The sequence below is a fragment of the Microcaecilia unicolor genome, chromosome 3 (assembly GCF_901765095.1).
Source record: "Microcaecilia unicolor chromosome 3, aMicUni1.1, whole genome shotgun sequence".
Taxonomy (NCBI): Eukaryota; Metazoa; Chordata; class Amphibia; order Gymnophiona; family Siphonopidae; genus Microcaecilia; species Microcaecilia unicolor.
In genome coordinates, this window is record NC_044033.1 from 311,600,352 (window position 1) to 311,616,910 (window position 16,559).

The 16,559-nt window shown below is 46.1% G+C and overlaps 1 protein-coding gene across 5 annotated transcripts in view; it reads left to right on the forward strand.

Moving 5' to 3' along the window:
* The window catches only part of LOC115465071 (gametocyte-specific factor 1-like), a 153,901-nt gene that overhangs the window by 95,207 nt on the left and 42,135 nt on the right, over window positions 1-16,559 (forward strand). For all 5 annotated transcript variants that reach the window (XM_030195471.1, XM_030195472.1, XM_030195475.1 and 2 more), the window contains exon 8: window positions 6,924-7,012. In XM_030195471.1, coding sequence (XP_030051331.1) covers window positions 6,924-7,012 — 89 coding nt within the window. The remainder of the gene's footprint in view (window positions 1-6,923; window positions 7,013-16,559) is intronic.

Here is a 16,559-nt window from a genome sequence, read left to right on the forward strand (position 1 = left end):
TCCCTTTGATTCCGCCTCTCCCTCCGGTATTGCCACTGCACTGCCGGTATGGCAGTCTACTTCCCTCCACCACACTCCGTCAAGCTATCGCACTGCCATCCACTCTTCATCTTCACTCCCTACCTCTTACATAGCCTCCTCGTGGTCTTCAACGTAGGGGAGGGGAAATCCGCCACGTCCACTTTCAGCGACTCACACCGACCTTTCCGGTCCCCTTCCGCCGCTCCTCCCCCGCCCTAGCTGCAGGTGCTATTTTCACTCCGCTGAGGGGAGTCTGGAGCCCTCGGGTCCGGGGGCCTCGCTCAGGGCTCTCCGGAGCTCACTCCACAGCAGCCAACTTAACCCGCGGCTCCACCGGAAGTCCTCTGCTTTTTATATTTTTATTTTGCCTAACACCAACCTACAATTCCTCCTTTAAACCCCATTCTTTAAGTTCCCAAAGCACAAAGCAAAATAGCATTCACTTACCAGAGAAATGTCCTCTTCTCTCGGAACTTCTCAGAAAGAAAGTTCAGTGGGACCTTTCCTCTTTATATAGTTTTTGAATCTAAGGGGCCTTTTTTAAACAGGCTCTTTGAAGCTGACTCAGCAACCTATGCAAGTATTCTACTTCCCCACACCATAACACTTAATTGAGGTCGCTGGATGAGCTACCTCTCCAGTAGCCAAGGAACAGAAAATAACTGCCTTTTAGAACAATATGTAAGCAAGTTGTAAAAATATGTGTGTAAAATGAAAGTACAGTGCACGCCATTTAAGTGCATGTCGGATAAGAGCATGTTCTCTTTAACTGCATGACGTACTTCAGTCCCGTTTTTGGCAGCATCAATTTCTATGGGGACAAACTTCCATTTTAGCGCGCCACTGATAAGTGCAAGATTCGCTTATATGCATGGTTCAAGACCGCTCCTCTGCAAGAAAGACTCCGCATAAGCGCGTGCATGGAATATGGAAGCCGATTGGCACGTGACAACCGAGATTTCAAATTTACCGCCTCTTTAACTGCCCCAGGCAGATTAGGGGAAAGAATGTTGTTGGAGCATGCACCGGGGTCGTCGTCATTGTGGCGGCGGCGGCGGAACTGTAAGACTTTAACACTGGCTGAACGAATAGAAGTTCTTTAAAAAATTAGAAAACAAAGAAAGTCAAGCATCTTGCTAAAGAATATGGTGTCAATCCCAGTCAAATATCAATATCGCGTGTCTTGAAGCAGAAAGACCAGCTTCTGGAAGACTGGCAAAACAATACAAATCCACAATGGAAACGAAAATGTGAGGGGAAAAACTGAGGAGGTAGAAGATGCTCTTCTTCGGTGGTTTTCTCGAGTCAGGAGCAGTTTCCTGTCAGTGGTCCACTGCTTATGGAGAAAGCTAACCAGGTAGCAGAGTCTTGGACTGATTGAATTCAAAGCCACTGTTGGATGGTTGGAAAGATGGAAGGAGAGGAACAGCATAAAATGCAAGAAACAGCATGGTGAGAAACAAGATGCTGATGACTTTGGTGCTGAAAATTGGGTTGTTTCAGTTCTTCCTACCATCTTGAACGAGTTTGCACCTAGTCACATTTTCCATGCTGACGAAAATGGTCTCTACTGGCAAGTGATTCCAGATGGAACACTTGCATTCAAACATGCTGAAACTACTGGAGGTAAAACATCGAAGGACAAACTAACAATCCTCCTTTATTGCAATATGGATCGGAGTGAGAAGTTGGAACGCCTCATAAGTACATAAGTACATAAGTAGTGCCATACTGGGAAAGACCAAAGGTCCATCTAGCCCAGCATCCTGTCACCGACAGTGGCCAATCCAGGTCAAGGGCACCTGGCACGCTCCCCAAACGTAAAAACATTCCAGACAAGTTATACCTAAAAATGAGGAATTTTTCCAGTCCATTTAATAGCGGTCTATGGACTTGTCCTTTAGGAATCTATCTAACCCCTTTTTAAACTCCGTCAAGCTAACCGCCCGTACCACGTTCTCCGGCAATGAATTCCAGAGTCTAATTACACGTTGGGTGAAGAAAAATTTTCTCCGATTCGTTTTAAATTTACCACACTGTAGCTTCAACTCATGCCCTCTAGTCCTAGTATTTTTGGATAGCGTGAACAGTCGCTTCACATCCACCCGATCCATTCCACTCATTATTTTATACACTTCTATCATATCTCCCCTCAGCCGTCTCTTCTCCAAGCTGAAAAGCCCTAGCCTTCTCAGCCTCTCTTCATAGGAAAGTCGTCCCATCCCCACTATCATTTTCGTCGCCCTTCGCTGTACCTTTTCCAATTCTACTATATCTTTTTTGAGATACGGAGACCAGTACTGAACACAATACTCCAGGTGCGGTCGCACCATGGAGCGATACAACGGCATTATAACATCCGCACACCTGGACTCCATACCCTTCTTAATAACACCCAACATTCTATTCGCTTTCCTAGCCGCAGCAGCACACTGAGCAGAAGGTTTCAGCGTATCATCGACGACGACACCCAGATCCCTTTCTTGATCCGTAACTCCTAACGCGGAACCTTGCAAGACGTAGCTATAATTCGGGTTCCTCTTACCCACATGCATCACTTTGCACTTGTCAACATTGAACTTCATCTGCCACTTGCACGCCCATTCTCCCAGTCTCGCAAGGTCCTCCTGTAATCGTTCACATTCCTCCTGCGACTTGACGACCCTGAATAATTTTGTGTCATCGGCGAATTTAATTACCTCACTAGTTATTCCCATCTCTAGGTCATTTATAAATACATTAAAAAGCAACGGACCCAGCACAGACCCCTGCGGGACCCCACTAACTACCCTCCTCCACTGAGAATACTGGCCACGCAATCCTACTCTCTGCTTCCTATCTTTCAACCAGTTCTTAATCCATAATAATACCCTACCTCCGATTCCATGACTCTGCAATTTCTTCAGGAGTCTTTCGTGCGGCACTTTGTCAAACGCCTTCTGAAAATCCAGATATACAATATCAACCGGCTCCCCATTGTCCACATGTTTGCTTACCCCCTCAAAAAAAATGCATTAGATTGGTGAGGCAAGACTTAGTACATAAGTACATAAGTAGTGCCATACTGGGAAAGACCAAAGGTCCATCTAGCCCAGCATCCTGTCACCGACAGTGGCCAATCCAGGTCAAGGGCACCTGGCACGCTCCCCAAACGTAAAAACATTCCAGACAAGTTATACCTAAAAATGAGGAATTTTTCCAGTCCATTTAATAGCGGTCTATGGACTTGTCCTTTAGGAATTTATCTAACCCCTTTTTAAACTCCGTCAAGCTAACCGCCCGTACCACGTTCTCCGGCAATGAATTCCAGAGTCTAATTACACGTTGGGTGAAGAAAAATTTTCTCCGATTCGTTTTAAATTTACCACACTGTAGCTTCAACTCATGCCCTCTAGTCCTAGTATTTTTGGATAGCGTGAACAGTCGCTTCACATCCACCCGATCCATTCCACTCATTATTTTATACACTTCTATCATATCTCCCCTCAGCCGTCTCTTCTCCAAGCTGAAAAGCCCTAGCCTTCTCAGCCTCTCTTCATAGGAAAGTCGTCCCATCCCCACTATCATTTTCGTCGCCCTTCGCTGTACCTTTTCCAATTCTACTATATCTTTTTTGAGATACGGAGACCAGTACTGAACACAATACTCCAGGTGCGGTCGCACCATGGAGCGATACAACGGCATTATAACATCCGCACACCTGGACTCCATACCCTTCTTAATAACACCCAACATTCTATTCGCTTTCCTAGCCGCAGCAGCACACTGAGCAGAAGGTTTCAGCGTATCATCGACGACGACACCCAGATCCCTTTCTTGATCCGTAACTCCTAACGCGGAACCTTGCAAGACGTAGCTATAATTCGGGTTCCTCTTACCCACATGCATCACTTTGCACTTGTCAACATTGAACTTCATCTGCCACTTGCATGCCCATTCTCCCAGTCTCGCAAGGTCCTCCTGTAATCGTTCACATTCCTCCTGCGACTTGACGACCCTTCACTAAATCCGTGCTGACTTTGTCTCATCAGTCCATGTTTTTGTATATGCTCTGCAATTTTATTCTTAATAATAGCCTCCACCATCTTGCCCGGCACCGACGTCAGACTCACCGGTCTATAATTTCCCGGATCTCCTCTGGAACCTTTCTTAAAAAATCGGAGTAACATTGGCTACCCTCCAGTCTTCCGGTATTACACTCGATTTTAGGGACAGATTGCATATTTCTAACAGTAGCTCCGCAAGTTCATTTTTTAGTTCTATTAATACTCTGGGATGAATACCATCAGGTCCCGGTGATTTACTACTCTTCAGCTTGCTGAACTGACCCATTACATCCTCCAAGGTTACAGAGAATTTGTTTAGTTTTCTCCGACTCCCCCGCTTCAAATATTCTTTCCGGCACCGGTGTCCCCCCCAAATCCTCCTCGGTGAAGACCGAAGCAAAGAATTCATTTAATTTCTCCGCTACGGCTTTGTCCTCCTTGATCGCCCCTTTAACACCATTTTCGTCCAGCGGCCCAACCGACTCTTTGGCCGGTTTCCTGCTTTTAATGTATCTAAAAAAGTTTTTACTATGTATTTTGCTTCCAACGCTAATTTCTTCTCAAAGTCCTTTTTTGCCCTCCTTATCTCCGCTTTGCATTTGGCTTGGCATTCCTTATGATCTATCCTGTTACTTTCAGTTGGTTCTCTTCTCCACTTTCTGAAGGATTGTTTTTTGGCTCTAATGATTTCCTTTATCTTACTGTTTAGCCACGCCGGCTGACGTTTAGTCTTTTTTCCCTTTTTTCTAATACGTGGAATATATTTGTCCTGAACCTCCAGGATGGTGTTTTTAAACAGCATCCACGCCTGATGCAAGTTTTTTACTCTGCGAGCTGCTCCTTTCAGTCTTTTTTTCACCATTTTTCTCATTTTGTCGTAATCACCCTTTCTATAGTTAAACGCTAGCGTACTTGATTTCCTAGTTTCACTTCCTTCAATGCCAATATCAAAACCGATCATATTATGATCACTGTTATCAAGCGGCCCTCGTATCGTTACCCCCTGCACTAGATCATGAGCACCACTAAGGACTAAGTCTAGTATTTTTCCTTCTCTTGTCGGCTCCTGAACTAGCTGTTCCATGAAGCTGTCCTTGATTTCATCAAGAAATCTTATGTCCCTTGCGTGTACAGATGTTACATTACCCCAGTCTATATGCGGGTAATTGAAATCCCCCATTATTATTGTGTTGCCCAGTTTGTTTGCGTCCCTGATTTCCTTTAACATTTCCGCATCCGTCTGTTCGTCCTGGCCTCGTCATTGGAAAGAGCAAACAACCCCGTTGCTTCAAGAAAGTTAAGCGACTTCCTGTGTCATATGAGACTAACGCAAATTCGTGGATGACTGGGGAAATTTGGAAGCAGTGGCTAAAGAAGTTAGACACTAGAATGCGGGCACAAAAGCGTCAGATTTTGCTGCTTTGTGGTAACTGTGCTGCACACAGGGATGGTGTCAGGCTGTCTACGTCAAGGTGGTCTTCCTGCCAGCAAACACTCTCTCTCTGATCCAAGCTCTGGATCAGGCCATAATAGCCAATTTCAAACAACATTATCGGGCTCTTGTGCTATGAGCGTTATGAATGACCAGACTGGGAAGGATAAACGTGCTGTTGAACTGGCTCGTAATCTATCACTGTTGGATTCCCTACATATGCAGAAAGAAGCCTGGAATCATGTTACACAGGCAACCATTGTGCACTGCTACAAGCGGGCAATCTTTGTTAAGAATGTGGAGAGGGACGAAACAGGTGCAGCTGTTGCAAACGCATCTGATGAAGAGGTTATTGACATCCCAGCCGGTTTTACTGAAGAGGAGTTCCATCACTACGTAGCTGTTGATTACGACCTACAAACAGCTGAAGACAGCACTGATGTCGAGATGCTCCTGCACGCAGGCAACAACGGCTGATGATGGAAGAGGTGAAGAAATGAGCAGCAAGGCACATGCTGATGAAATTCAACAACTTCCTCCTGTCACTTTTGCAAGAGCTCTGAAGAGTCTGAACACCGTGCGGGCCTATCTGGAGGCCACTGGATGTCAGTGCTATGACAGTTTTAACCGTCTGGCAGACGTAGTCTATGGAACTCACAGACCCAATAGCGTAGAGGATTAACTGATTACTTCAAGTAAGCCTAACGTCAGTTAACTGAGACTGTATACTGTATGTATAATAACAGTACTGTACATATGTTTATCAGATGTCAAGCTTCTTTGGGTCACAACGGTTAAGTGCATGCTCTGGTTAACTGCATGCATTTCTTTGGTCCCAGACCCTTGCACTTAAGCGGATTGCACTGTATTTACTTTCATTATTTTGCAGGGACCCTCATTTTATTTATTTGTAAGTTTGTTCCCAGCGTTTGAACACTTAGGAAACCATAAAATGTAGGTTAAGGAGACCTGTAACACAGAACTGGAGGGAGAAAATTCTACTTAGAAATGGTGATGCCAAACTTTATGTTACAAAATAGAATTTCTCTGCCGGTTTTAGTATCTTGGTGATGATTCAACCATCTACCTATGAAAATAATGGTCAAATTTTGTGTGCTCTGAAATTCTAGATTTTTGGCTTCTGGCTGTATTAAAATAGTTTGCTTTACTGGTGTGATTATTACAGCAGATCCTGCACTGTACCTCAGCAGAAGAAGCGGAGAATGCAGAATATTGTGGGCTTTGACAGAATGCCAGTTGGTGCTAGCTTTCTGCAACTTGTTCAGGGATGCAACATAATACACAATGTATCTTGGATGTATAGTAACAGAGAAAATAGTCATGTGGAAAACAGATTTACTTCTCTAGTCCTGCATATAGTGCGTGTTTTAGATTAATGAATTTTAACGTTTGTTCTCTTGCAGTGGGATCAGTAAAATGGAGCCAAAGTGCAGTCTTGGCTCCAACATAAGAGTGCCCAAAACCTTGCCATATGTACTGTCTTGGAAATGCAGTAAGTACAAGTAAAATACATACAGATCACTAGTTATACGAAATAATGTCAAAACAGCATACCTGTATACCTCATTTATGTCTTTTACACTCTGGTCTTCTAGCTCTGTTTTATTTTACATTTTTTAAGTTTGGACGGTTTTTTGCATAGGGAAGTACATAGGGCCTGATGTTCAGCCTGTGGTGAGCAGTTTTTAAGCCATTGACAGCTGAGCTGAATTAAGCCCTGATATCCAGTGCCAGGCGTTGTCCAGGCTCCAGTATTGAATATCTAGGTAAGTGCAACCGCCTGGAAGTTAACCATGTACTGACTGATATTCAGACCGGTACACAGCGGATAAAGTTAGAACAGCCTTTTTGCTTTCCTAACTATATGCACTTGTTAGCAGACTGAATATTGCTGCTAACTGGATAAGTTCCAGCTCCGCCGAAGCTCCATTCCTGGACTGCCCTGGAAATAACCAGACAGTGCCACATTGGTCACAGCCAATATTCAACAGTACTACCTACTTAAGAGCCACTGAATATTGGTGGATGGTCAGGATCCTCTCCTGACCAGAACCCTTTTGAATATTTTGCCCATAATATTTAAAATTCTAAGGTCCTTATTCAGAGTTCACTTCCCGTCCTGTTTGTAGGGGGAACAAAAACTGTTGAAGGTGGAGTCGGTTTTTTCCCCTGATACTCTTTAGCCATTAACACTTTGGTTTATGTAAGACTAGAAAAGCCCTATGACAGTTAATGTAGATCAGGGATGTCTGAATCAGTCACTGGGCAGCAATCTTTCAGGATTTCTACAACAAATATGCAAGAGATCAATTTTCATATACAGCCTCTATTGTGCACACACATTTATTCACTACTAAGCCACCTCGTCCTCTTCACCCCTAAACCCACTCCCTCAACCAACCAACCAACCCAGGCCTCCTTCTCTTTTCCTGATATCACCGAGGAGGAAACCGCCCACCTTCTTTCCTCCTCGAAATGCACCACCTGTTGTTCTGATCCCATCCCCACTAACTTACTAAACACCATCTCTCCTACTGTCACCCCCGCCCCTATCTGTCATATCCTCAACCTCTCTCTCTCCACTGCAACTGTCCCTGACTCCTTCAAGCATGCTGTAGTCACACCACTCCTCAAAAAACCACCACTAGACCCTACCTGCCCTTCCAACTACCGCCCCATCTCCCTCCTACCCTTCCTCTCCAAGATACTTGAACGCGCCATTCACAGCCGCTGCCTTGATTTTCTCTCCTCTCATGCCATCCTCGATCCGCTTCAATCCGGTTTTCGCCCTCTACACTCGACAGAAACGGCACTCACTAAAGTCTGTGATGACCTGTTCCTTGCAAAATCCAAAGGTCACTACTCCATCCTCATCCTCCTCGACCTATCCGCTGGTTTTGACACTGTCAATCATAATTTACTTCTTGCTACACTATCCTCATTTGGGTTCCAGGGCTCTGTCCTCTCCTGGTTCTCCTCTTATCTCTCCCACCGTACCTTCAGAGTACGTTCTCATGGATCTTCCTCCACCCCCATCCCGCTCTCTGTTGGAGCTCCTCAGGGATCTGTCCTTGGACCCCTTCTTTTTTCAATCTACACCTCTTCCCTTGGCTCGCTGATCTCATCTCATGGTTTCCAATATCATCTTTATGCTGACGACACCCAGCTTTATCTCTCCACACCAGACATCACTGCGGAAACCCAGGCCAAAGTATCGGCCTGCTTATCCGACATTGCTGCCTGGATGTCCTACCGCCACCTGAAACTGAACATGGCCAAGACCGAGCTCATTGTCTTTCCACCCAAACCCACTTCTCCTCTCCCTCCACTCTCTATTTCAGTCGATCCCTCATCCTCCCCGTCTCATCTGCCCGCAACCTCGGAGTCATCTTCGACTCCTCCCTCTCCTTCTCTGCCCTTATCCAGCAGACAGCCAAGACCTGTCGCTTCTTTCTCTATAACATCAGCAAAATTTGCCCTTTCCTCTCTGAGCACACCACCCGAACTCTCAGCCACTCTCTCTCATTACCTCTCACCTTGACTACTGCAACCTACTCCTCACTGGCCTCCAACTTAACCATCTATCCCCCCTTTAATCCGTTCAGAACTCTGCTGCGTGTTTTATCTTCCGCCTAGACCAATATGCTCATATCACCCCTCTCCTCAAGTCACTTCACTGGCTTCCGATCAGGAACCACATACAGTTCAAGCTTCTACTACTAACCTACAAATGCACTCAATCTGCAGCCCCTCACTACTTCTCTACCCTCATCTCCCCTTATGCTTCTACCTGTAACCTCCGCTCACAGGACAAATCCCTCCTCTCAGTACCCTTCTCCACCACCGTCAGCTCCAGGCTCCGCCCTTTCTGCCTCGCCTCACCCTATGCTTGGAATAAACTCCCTGAGCCCATACGCCAAGCCCCCTCCCTACCCATCTTCAAATCCTTGCTCAAAGCCCACCTCTTCAATGTCGCTTTCAGCACCTAACCATTGTACCTCTATCCAGGAAATCTAGACTGCCTCAGTCTTGATTGACTGCACTTTTTGTCCTTTAGATTGTAAGCTCCTTTGAGCAGGGACTGTCCTTCTTTAATTGTACAGCGCTGCGCAACCCTGGTAGTGCTTTAGAAATGTTAAATAGTAGTAGTATTTGAGAAATTCTGAAAACTCGGTCGAGTTGCAGCCCTTGAACAGTTTGGACAATACTGATTTTATGTGTTAAGATTAAAACAGATAAGTAGGAAGAGTTTGGAGTGTAAAAGAGAAAAAAATACACACACACGTTCATACATTTCTACTTGGGAGTAGTAGAGACCAGAAAGAATGCTGGTTTATTTCAGTGGTCAGAAGGGTCTTAATTTCTGACCATATTACATTTGGTAGAAAAATTGAATTCATATTTTATTAACCACCAGACCAAATTATAAAGCGAATGAGTTATGCTACTTAGCCAACAGATGGAGACAGAAAACAGATTATGACTTAAACAGATTGTGAGCCCTGCCCTATATAAGGTACCAGGGAACTATTTGTTCTTCAGTATTCTGTGTCCAGCAAATGGTGATTGAACTATTGTACAACTGATTCTGGATTTAATATCTCAGTTCTTGGGCCCAGTTCGAGAACTGGTCACCTAGTAGAATGTGGATTTCTGGGGGGTATGCAGATTCCAGCTGGTGGTGACACCATGCATGGGGAGGGAGGAGTGACACTGGAGGAGTCCAGCACCTCCCCTCCTTTGCCTGGCAAATATTTTATTGTATGCACCGTACCCCCAAATATTTATGCTTATGACACTTTTTTGTTTAAAAAAAAAAAATAAATAAATAGCAGAGGCAGCTCCCCGGTTGGTAAGGGAACCTCCAAGTAGGGGTCAGAACCACTATTACAGCAGATCGTGGCCACAAAAGGAGCACAGTACAGCAGGAGGGATCTTCAGCAGACCATTCATTGTTTTGGCAAAGGGACAAAGCTGCCTTTTGTTCCAAGGAATTGTACTACTGGTGGCAAGGGCAGCAGTATGCAACAAATAATGGAGGTGCTTTTCTGAGTGCACCAAGTGCTACTCTGAGTAACTACTGAATCAGTTTAGGGCAGCATAGCTCCTGCCACAGCTGAGCACGGGCAGTGTGCCTGAAGCATTGATTGGAGGTGGCTGAGAAGTAGCTAGTGGCCAAGATGTGAAGTAATACAAAATTCCTTGCTGGGACATGTGGAGTCTCCCAACACTGAGCTCACCTACTAACCTCCCCCCCCCCCCCCCCCCCCCCCCACCTCCACACACAGACACACACACACCAACCTCCAGGAGTTGTCCTGTGCCTCCGACCCCTTGCCTCCTGAGAGCAGATGGAGACTACCAAAAAAGAGAAACAAAAGACAAACCTAAAAAAGTACAAGGAGCTTTCAACAGTGGAGACATCAGCTTGGTATTTTTGTTAATCAGACCCAACAGTCTGTATTTTCAGCAAAGTCGTCTGCATCAGGGGCCTAAATATAAAAAATTAAAAACATAAATATACATAAAACTAGTGTTAACAAAATCCAGAGTAAAATGTTAAACATGAAAGCAAGTAAACTGATGTCTAAATACATAATACAATGGAGAGCATAAAAAATGATATAAAAAATAAAATGTTACATAATATATGATAAAATCAATAAGACAAAACATGAAAAAGCTACTAAAAGTGGATATGCATTTGGTAGACTAAAACAAATGAAATCTGCATATAATCTCATACCTTACAATGGTCACAAAATCCAAAAGTATCAAACAATGGAGATTGCCAAATCTGATTTAAAAGGGGACACACCAAATCGGATATTTAAAGGCAATTAAAAGTGGGAAAAGAACATTCAGATAACACACAAATTCTGATTGTATATGAATGAAGTGTTATTAAATGTGGTTCTGAATAAACGTGGATACAGTATTAAAAATAAACTGAATATTGTGATTCTCCAAAGACAAGCAGGCTGATATTCTCACAAGTGGGTGACGCCACGTCGGCCCCGGAGGATTTTAAAGCAAAATCTAAAAATCTCTTTTATGGTGTTCCGTCGCGCGAGCGATCGCACTGCGCATGTGCGCACACCTCTTTTCGCTCGCTGTGCGGACACGCCCCTCAGTTTTTCTTTTTCCGCGTCTGAGGAGACACTGAGTTCGTTAGTGCTTCGTGTTTTCTTCAGGTCCTCGGAGTAAAATCTCTTTTTTTATTTTTTCATTTGTACTTTTTCATGGCAGGCTCATTGTGGCTTATATATACAGGTACTTTTTGTACCTGAGGCAAGGAAAAGTTAAGTAATTGCCAGAGTCACAAGGGGCTGTGCCTGAAATGAAAACAAAGCATTTAAGTTTCTCTTTTTCTTTTTTCTTATAAAAGTGCTGGTATATTGTTATCTGTGGGCTCTCTCTCGCCAGCAAATAAAACAAGCCCACATTTTTAGGATCCATTTATTAAAACTTAACAAATGGCTCTCGAGAGCTGTGAGAGCCTGCTTCAGCACACCACTGTCTTTAAGCCTCACAAGTGGTGAAGGTGTATGTCACAGGAGAAAAGCAGGAGCCTAAGCAGGTGCAACCCTGGTCAGCCACTGAATGGGCAACCTGGTGACACAAAATCAGTGGTGTAACCTTTGAAGTGAGTCTCCACCCGCCTCTGCGTCTCCTGCGCTGCAGGTCATTCGGGCGCATCGGCGGATGTGTCTTGGACCAGATCATCTCCCTGTGAAGCGCAAGTAGTGTCTCAAAGACGAGACGTATGCTACTTGTCAGGGATGCCCGAAGGAGATCAATTCTGGAGTCCGACAGAGACCGATGCACGCTGGGTATAGTTATGCATCGAGTAGGTCTCCACCTGCCTCGGCGCCTCCTGCTTGGCAGGTCATTCGGGCGCATCAGCGGGTGTCGGTACCATCGGTGCCCAGAGCTTTGCTCCCTCTGTTATGGAGGTATCCGGGCTTCAGACATCAGTCGGTGCCGAGAGCGTTGCTCCCTCTGTTATGGAGGTATCCTGGCATTGGACGTCGATACACCGGTACCAGGTATCAACGGTGCCATCTGTACCGGGTATCATCGGTGCCATCAGTACCGGGTGTCATGGGTACCGTCGGTACCGAGTATCATCGATACCATGGGTGCCGTCGGTACCGAGTACCATCGGTGCCATGGGTACCTTCGGTGCCGAATATCATCGGTGCGTCGGTACCGAGTATCGGTACCAGGAACATTGGTACCATGGTCGGTGCCATGGGTCCCGTTGGTACCGGGTATCATAGGTACCATGGGTCCCGTCGGCACCGTGTATCATCGGTACCATGGGTACCGTCGGTACCGAATGTCATCGGGGCATGGGTGCCGTCGGTACCAGCTATCATGGGCACCATCGGCACCAGGTATCATGGGCACCATCGACCATCGGTACCAGGTATCATCGCCCATCGGTACCGAGTACCATGGGTACCATCGGTATCGGGTATCGTCGGTACCATGGATACCATGGGTATCAGGTATCATGGATATCGTCGGTACATGAGTACTATCGATACCAGATATCATGACCAGGTACCATCAGTGCCATGGGTGCCATTGGTACCAGGTGTCATGAGCACCGTCGGTACCATGTGTACCGTCGGTGCTGTTGGTGCCGGATATCATGGGTACCATCGGTACCACATGTCATGGGTACCATCGGTACCAGGTATCATGGGTACCATCGATACCAGATATCATGACTATCATCGGTACCAAGTACCATGGGTACCATTGGTACCGGGGGTCATCAGTACCATGTGTATCATTGGTACCGTCGATGCCATGGGTACTATCGGTACCATCGGTCACATCTCTGTTATGGAAGTCATCTGGCAGTCTGGTTTCGATTCCCTTGCATTTCCAGATTTTGTCCTTGGCTTCGGGACCATGGATACCATTGGATGCCATGGGTGCTACTGCCTCCTGCGGCATCTAGCTTTTCACCTGGTCTCCTTCACCGATGCTGCCTCTGGTAGGGGTGTTCGCGGCCTACTGGGGCAACTTCTCGACCCCGTCGTAGAACTTACCGCGCCTCCATATCGGACGCGTTTGGATCTGAGCTGCTCGGTTTGAGTAGTTAGCTCAGTTCAATGATGGTTCATCTGATGAACATGAAGGTCATGGGGTTTTCTCTGCTGAGAATCCTCTAGATCTTCTATCTGTCTTGACATTACAGTGGAGATTATGAATCAGCCCAATGCCCAGATGCTCGAGGTCCTGGACTACCATCTTCACCTGAGTCTTCTGCCACTCAGAACAGATAGGAGTTCTAAGAACTTGCTTCGGCGCCCCCGGGGCCAGAGCATACATCCTTAGCCTCTTTTGGAGAATGGCGTACCAGGCTGGCATGATCGCGTCCACAATCAAGTCCTGCCAGATCTTTACGAGCATTCCCACCGGAGTAGGCTAAACCTTTTCACCAAGTGGTCAGGTAGCACACGGTGTGTCGCAGGTTCCTGTCCAAGGGCATTTTCGACACTTGTAATGTAACACCTAGATTTCTGCTCTAGGTACAGTGATGTGCAGACTCTCATGACTGTGTGCCTCTCACCTGGAGGAGGAGACTCAGCAGAAAATTGTAGATATGCTGTGCATACACTTCCTCATCTCGGAAGTTCTTTAGAGAGAAGAGTAGTTTTCCTTGTGCCTTAAGGGGTCGTACCTATACTCCTACTTCTCGACAGCCGGTTCAGGCTATGCCTCAGCACGCTCGTTCTAGTCAGCGGAGTGCACCTAATCAGGCCCCTGCAGCTATTCCGCAGGAACCAGAGAGGGGTTTTTGACTGGCTCCAATTCAGCATAGCCACTATAAAAAAAAAAAATGTCCGTACCGGCCAATCTGCCTGTCGGGGGGGAAGTTTAAATTTTCTCCACCAAAGGTGACTTCTTTTATCCTCCAACCGGTGGGTTTTTTCAAATAGTCCGGTTAGGATACATTTTCAATCTGGAATCAAACCCTCCACATTGTTCATTGGGAGCTTAATCCTTTAGCTTCCATCAAAAGTGAGTACTTGCAGAGGAACTCCCTGCCTTTCTCAGCGCCAATGCAGTCGAGCCCGTTCCACCAGGGCAAGAAGGGTTGAGATTCTATTCCAGGTCCTTCCTTGTGGGTTGCGTCCCATCATAGACATAAGGGGCCTAAACAGATTTTGGTTCAGGATGCTTTCCCTGGGCATCCTTCTTCCCATACTTCAGGAAAACGATTGGTTATGCTCTCTGGACTTACAGGATACTTATACTCTCTTTGCATCCAGAGTATGTTTTTCCTAGTGCCTGGCTGTTGTTGCAGCGTATCTTCATGGACTGGGAGTGCATGTGTTCCCTTAACACGATGATTGCCCGTCTCAACAGATTACAGCACAGTAAATATTGAGACTTCTAGACACACGGCTTCCACAGTTCACGTAACTCCCATGGCACTTTTGCACATGACATCCGCTCAGTGCATCCTAGCTTCCCAGTGGTATCAAGTTTAGGGTATCTAGAGGATGTAACCCAACTGTTCGCCAGTCTTCGGAATTCCCCTCAGAGGTGGTTAATTCTCTCCATTTTGATTCTGAGGCGTCCCGTCCACCTTACTCAGTCAAAAGCTGCTGACGAAGGTTGCATCCTTCCTGGCTATCAACCAAACAATCGGGTTGTGATGTACTCGATAACAAAGGAGTACTGGATCTTGCCCTCTGAGTCAGGATGCCATGCAGATGTAGCGGTGGGCCCGCAACGCGGCATGTTTTCTCCAAGCCACTTATCTAATTGGCGTAAACAGCAGTCTGGCCGACAGGCTGAGCAGGATAATGCTACAGTCATGGTTGTTGAGCATGCCTATAGTTTCGATAGATCTTCCGGAAGTGAGATACCCCCTCAGTGGATCTTTTTGCTACTTAGTCCAATCGCAAAGTCCCTCAGTTCTGTTCCAGGCTGCAGGTTCACGGCAGGCTACCATTGGATGCCTTTCTCCTTCTTTGGGGGACAGGTTTTCTGTATGCGTATCCTCCCATACATCTGGTGGAAAAGACTTTGCTGATTCTCAAGCAAGACTGTGGAGCCATGATTCTGATTGCTCCTTTCTAGCTGCGTCAGATAGGATTCCCTCTTCTTCTGGAGTTGGAATGTTTTCCAGCTCTCATTACGCAGAACGAGGGGGCACTTCTACATCCCAACCTCCAATCTCTGGCTCACACGGTCTGGATGTTGAGAGTGTGGGTTTTGTTGAGTTTTCCAGAGAGTGTCTCCCGACTCTTGCTTGCTTCCAGAAAAGATTTCACAAAGAGGTGTTATTCTTTTTCATGGAAGAGATTTGCCGTCTGGTGTGACAGCAAGGCCCTAGATCCTACCTCTTGTCTTATACAGACCTTGCTTGAGTTCTTTCTACACCTGTCTGAGTCTGGTCTCAAGACCAACTCTGTCAGTATTCATCTTCGTGCAATAAGAGCTTATCATCAACGTGTAAAAGGTCAGCCTTTAGCTGTCCACTTCATGACAGGTTTATTTCTCCCTCAATATTGAGAGAATTCCTTGTATGTGTCTAGGGGGGATTCTTTCTGTTGGGCTTAGCACCCCCAATAATTTTGACAGTTGGCTCTTCTGCTTCGGTCAGAGCCCCTATCACTCCTTATCCAGTATCTTGGGGTCTCAATGTCATTTTCATCCAGCTGCTGCAAGCTCAATTCGGGCCACTGGATTCCTGCCATCTGAAGTATTGGACCTGGAAGGTCGTTTTCCTTAGTGGCTGTTCCTTCAACTCGTAAGGTCGGTCAGCTTCAGACTCTAGTAGCTCAAGCGCCTTAACTTACTTCTCATCTTAACAGAGTAGTTCTCCGCATGCAGACAAAGTTCTTACTGGCGCTGGAATCAGAGTACCAGCTGATACAGTCAATTGTCTTGCCAACATTCTTTCTCCCTCATCTTACAAGCCCTGGCGAAAGCAAGCTGCGCACTTTTTGCGTGGAGCAGACGAGCTCCCTCGGACGGTCCGCCCAGTTGTTTATTTCTTTTAATGC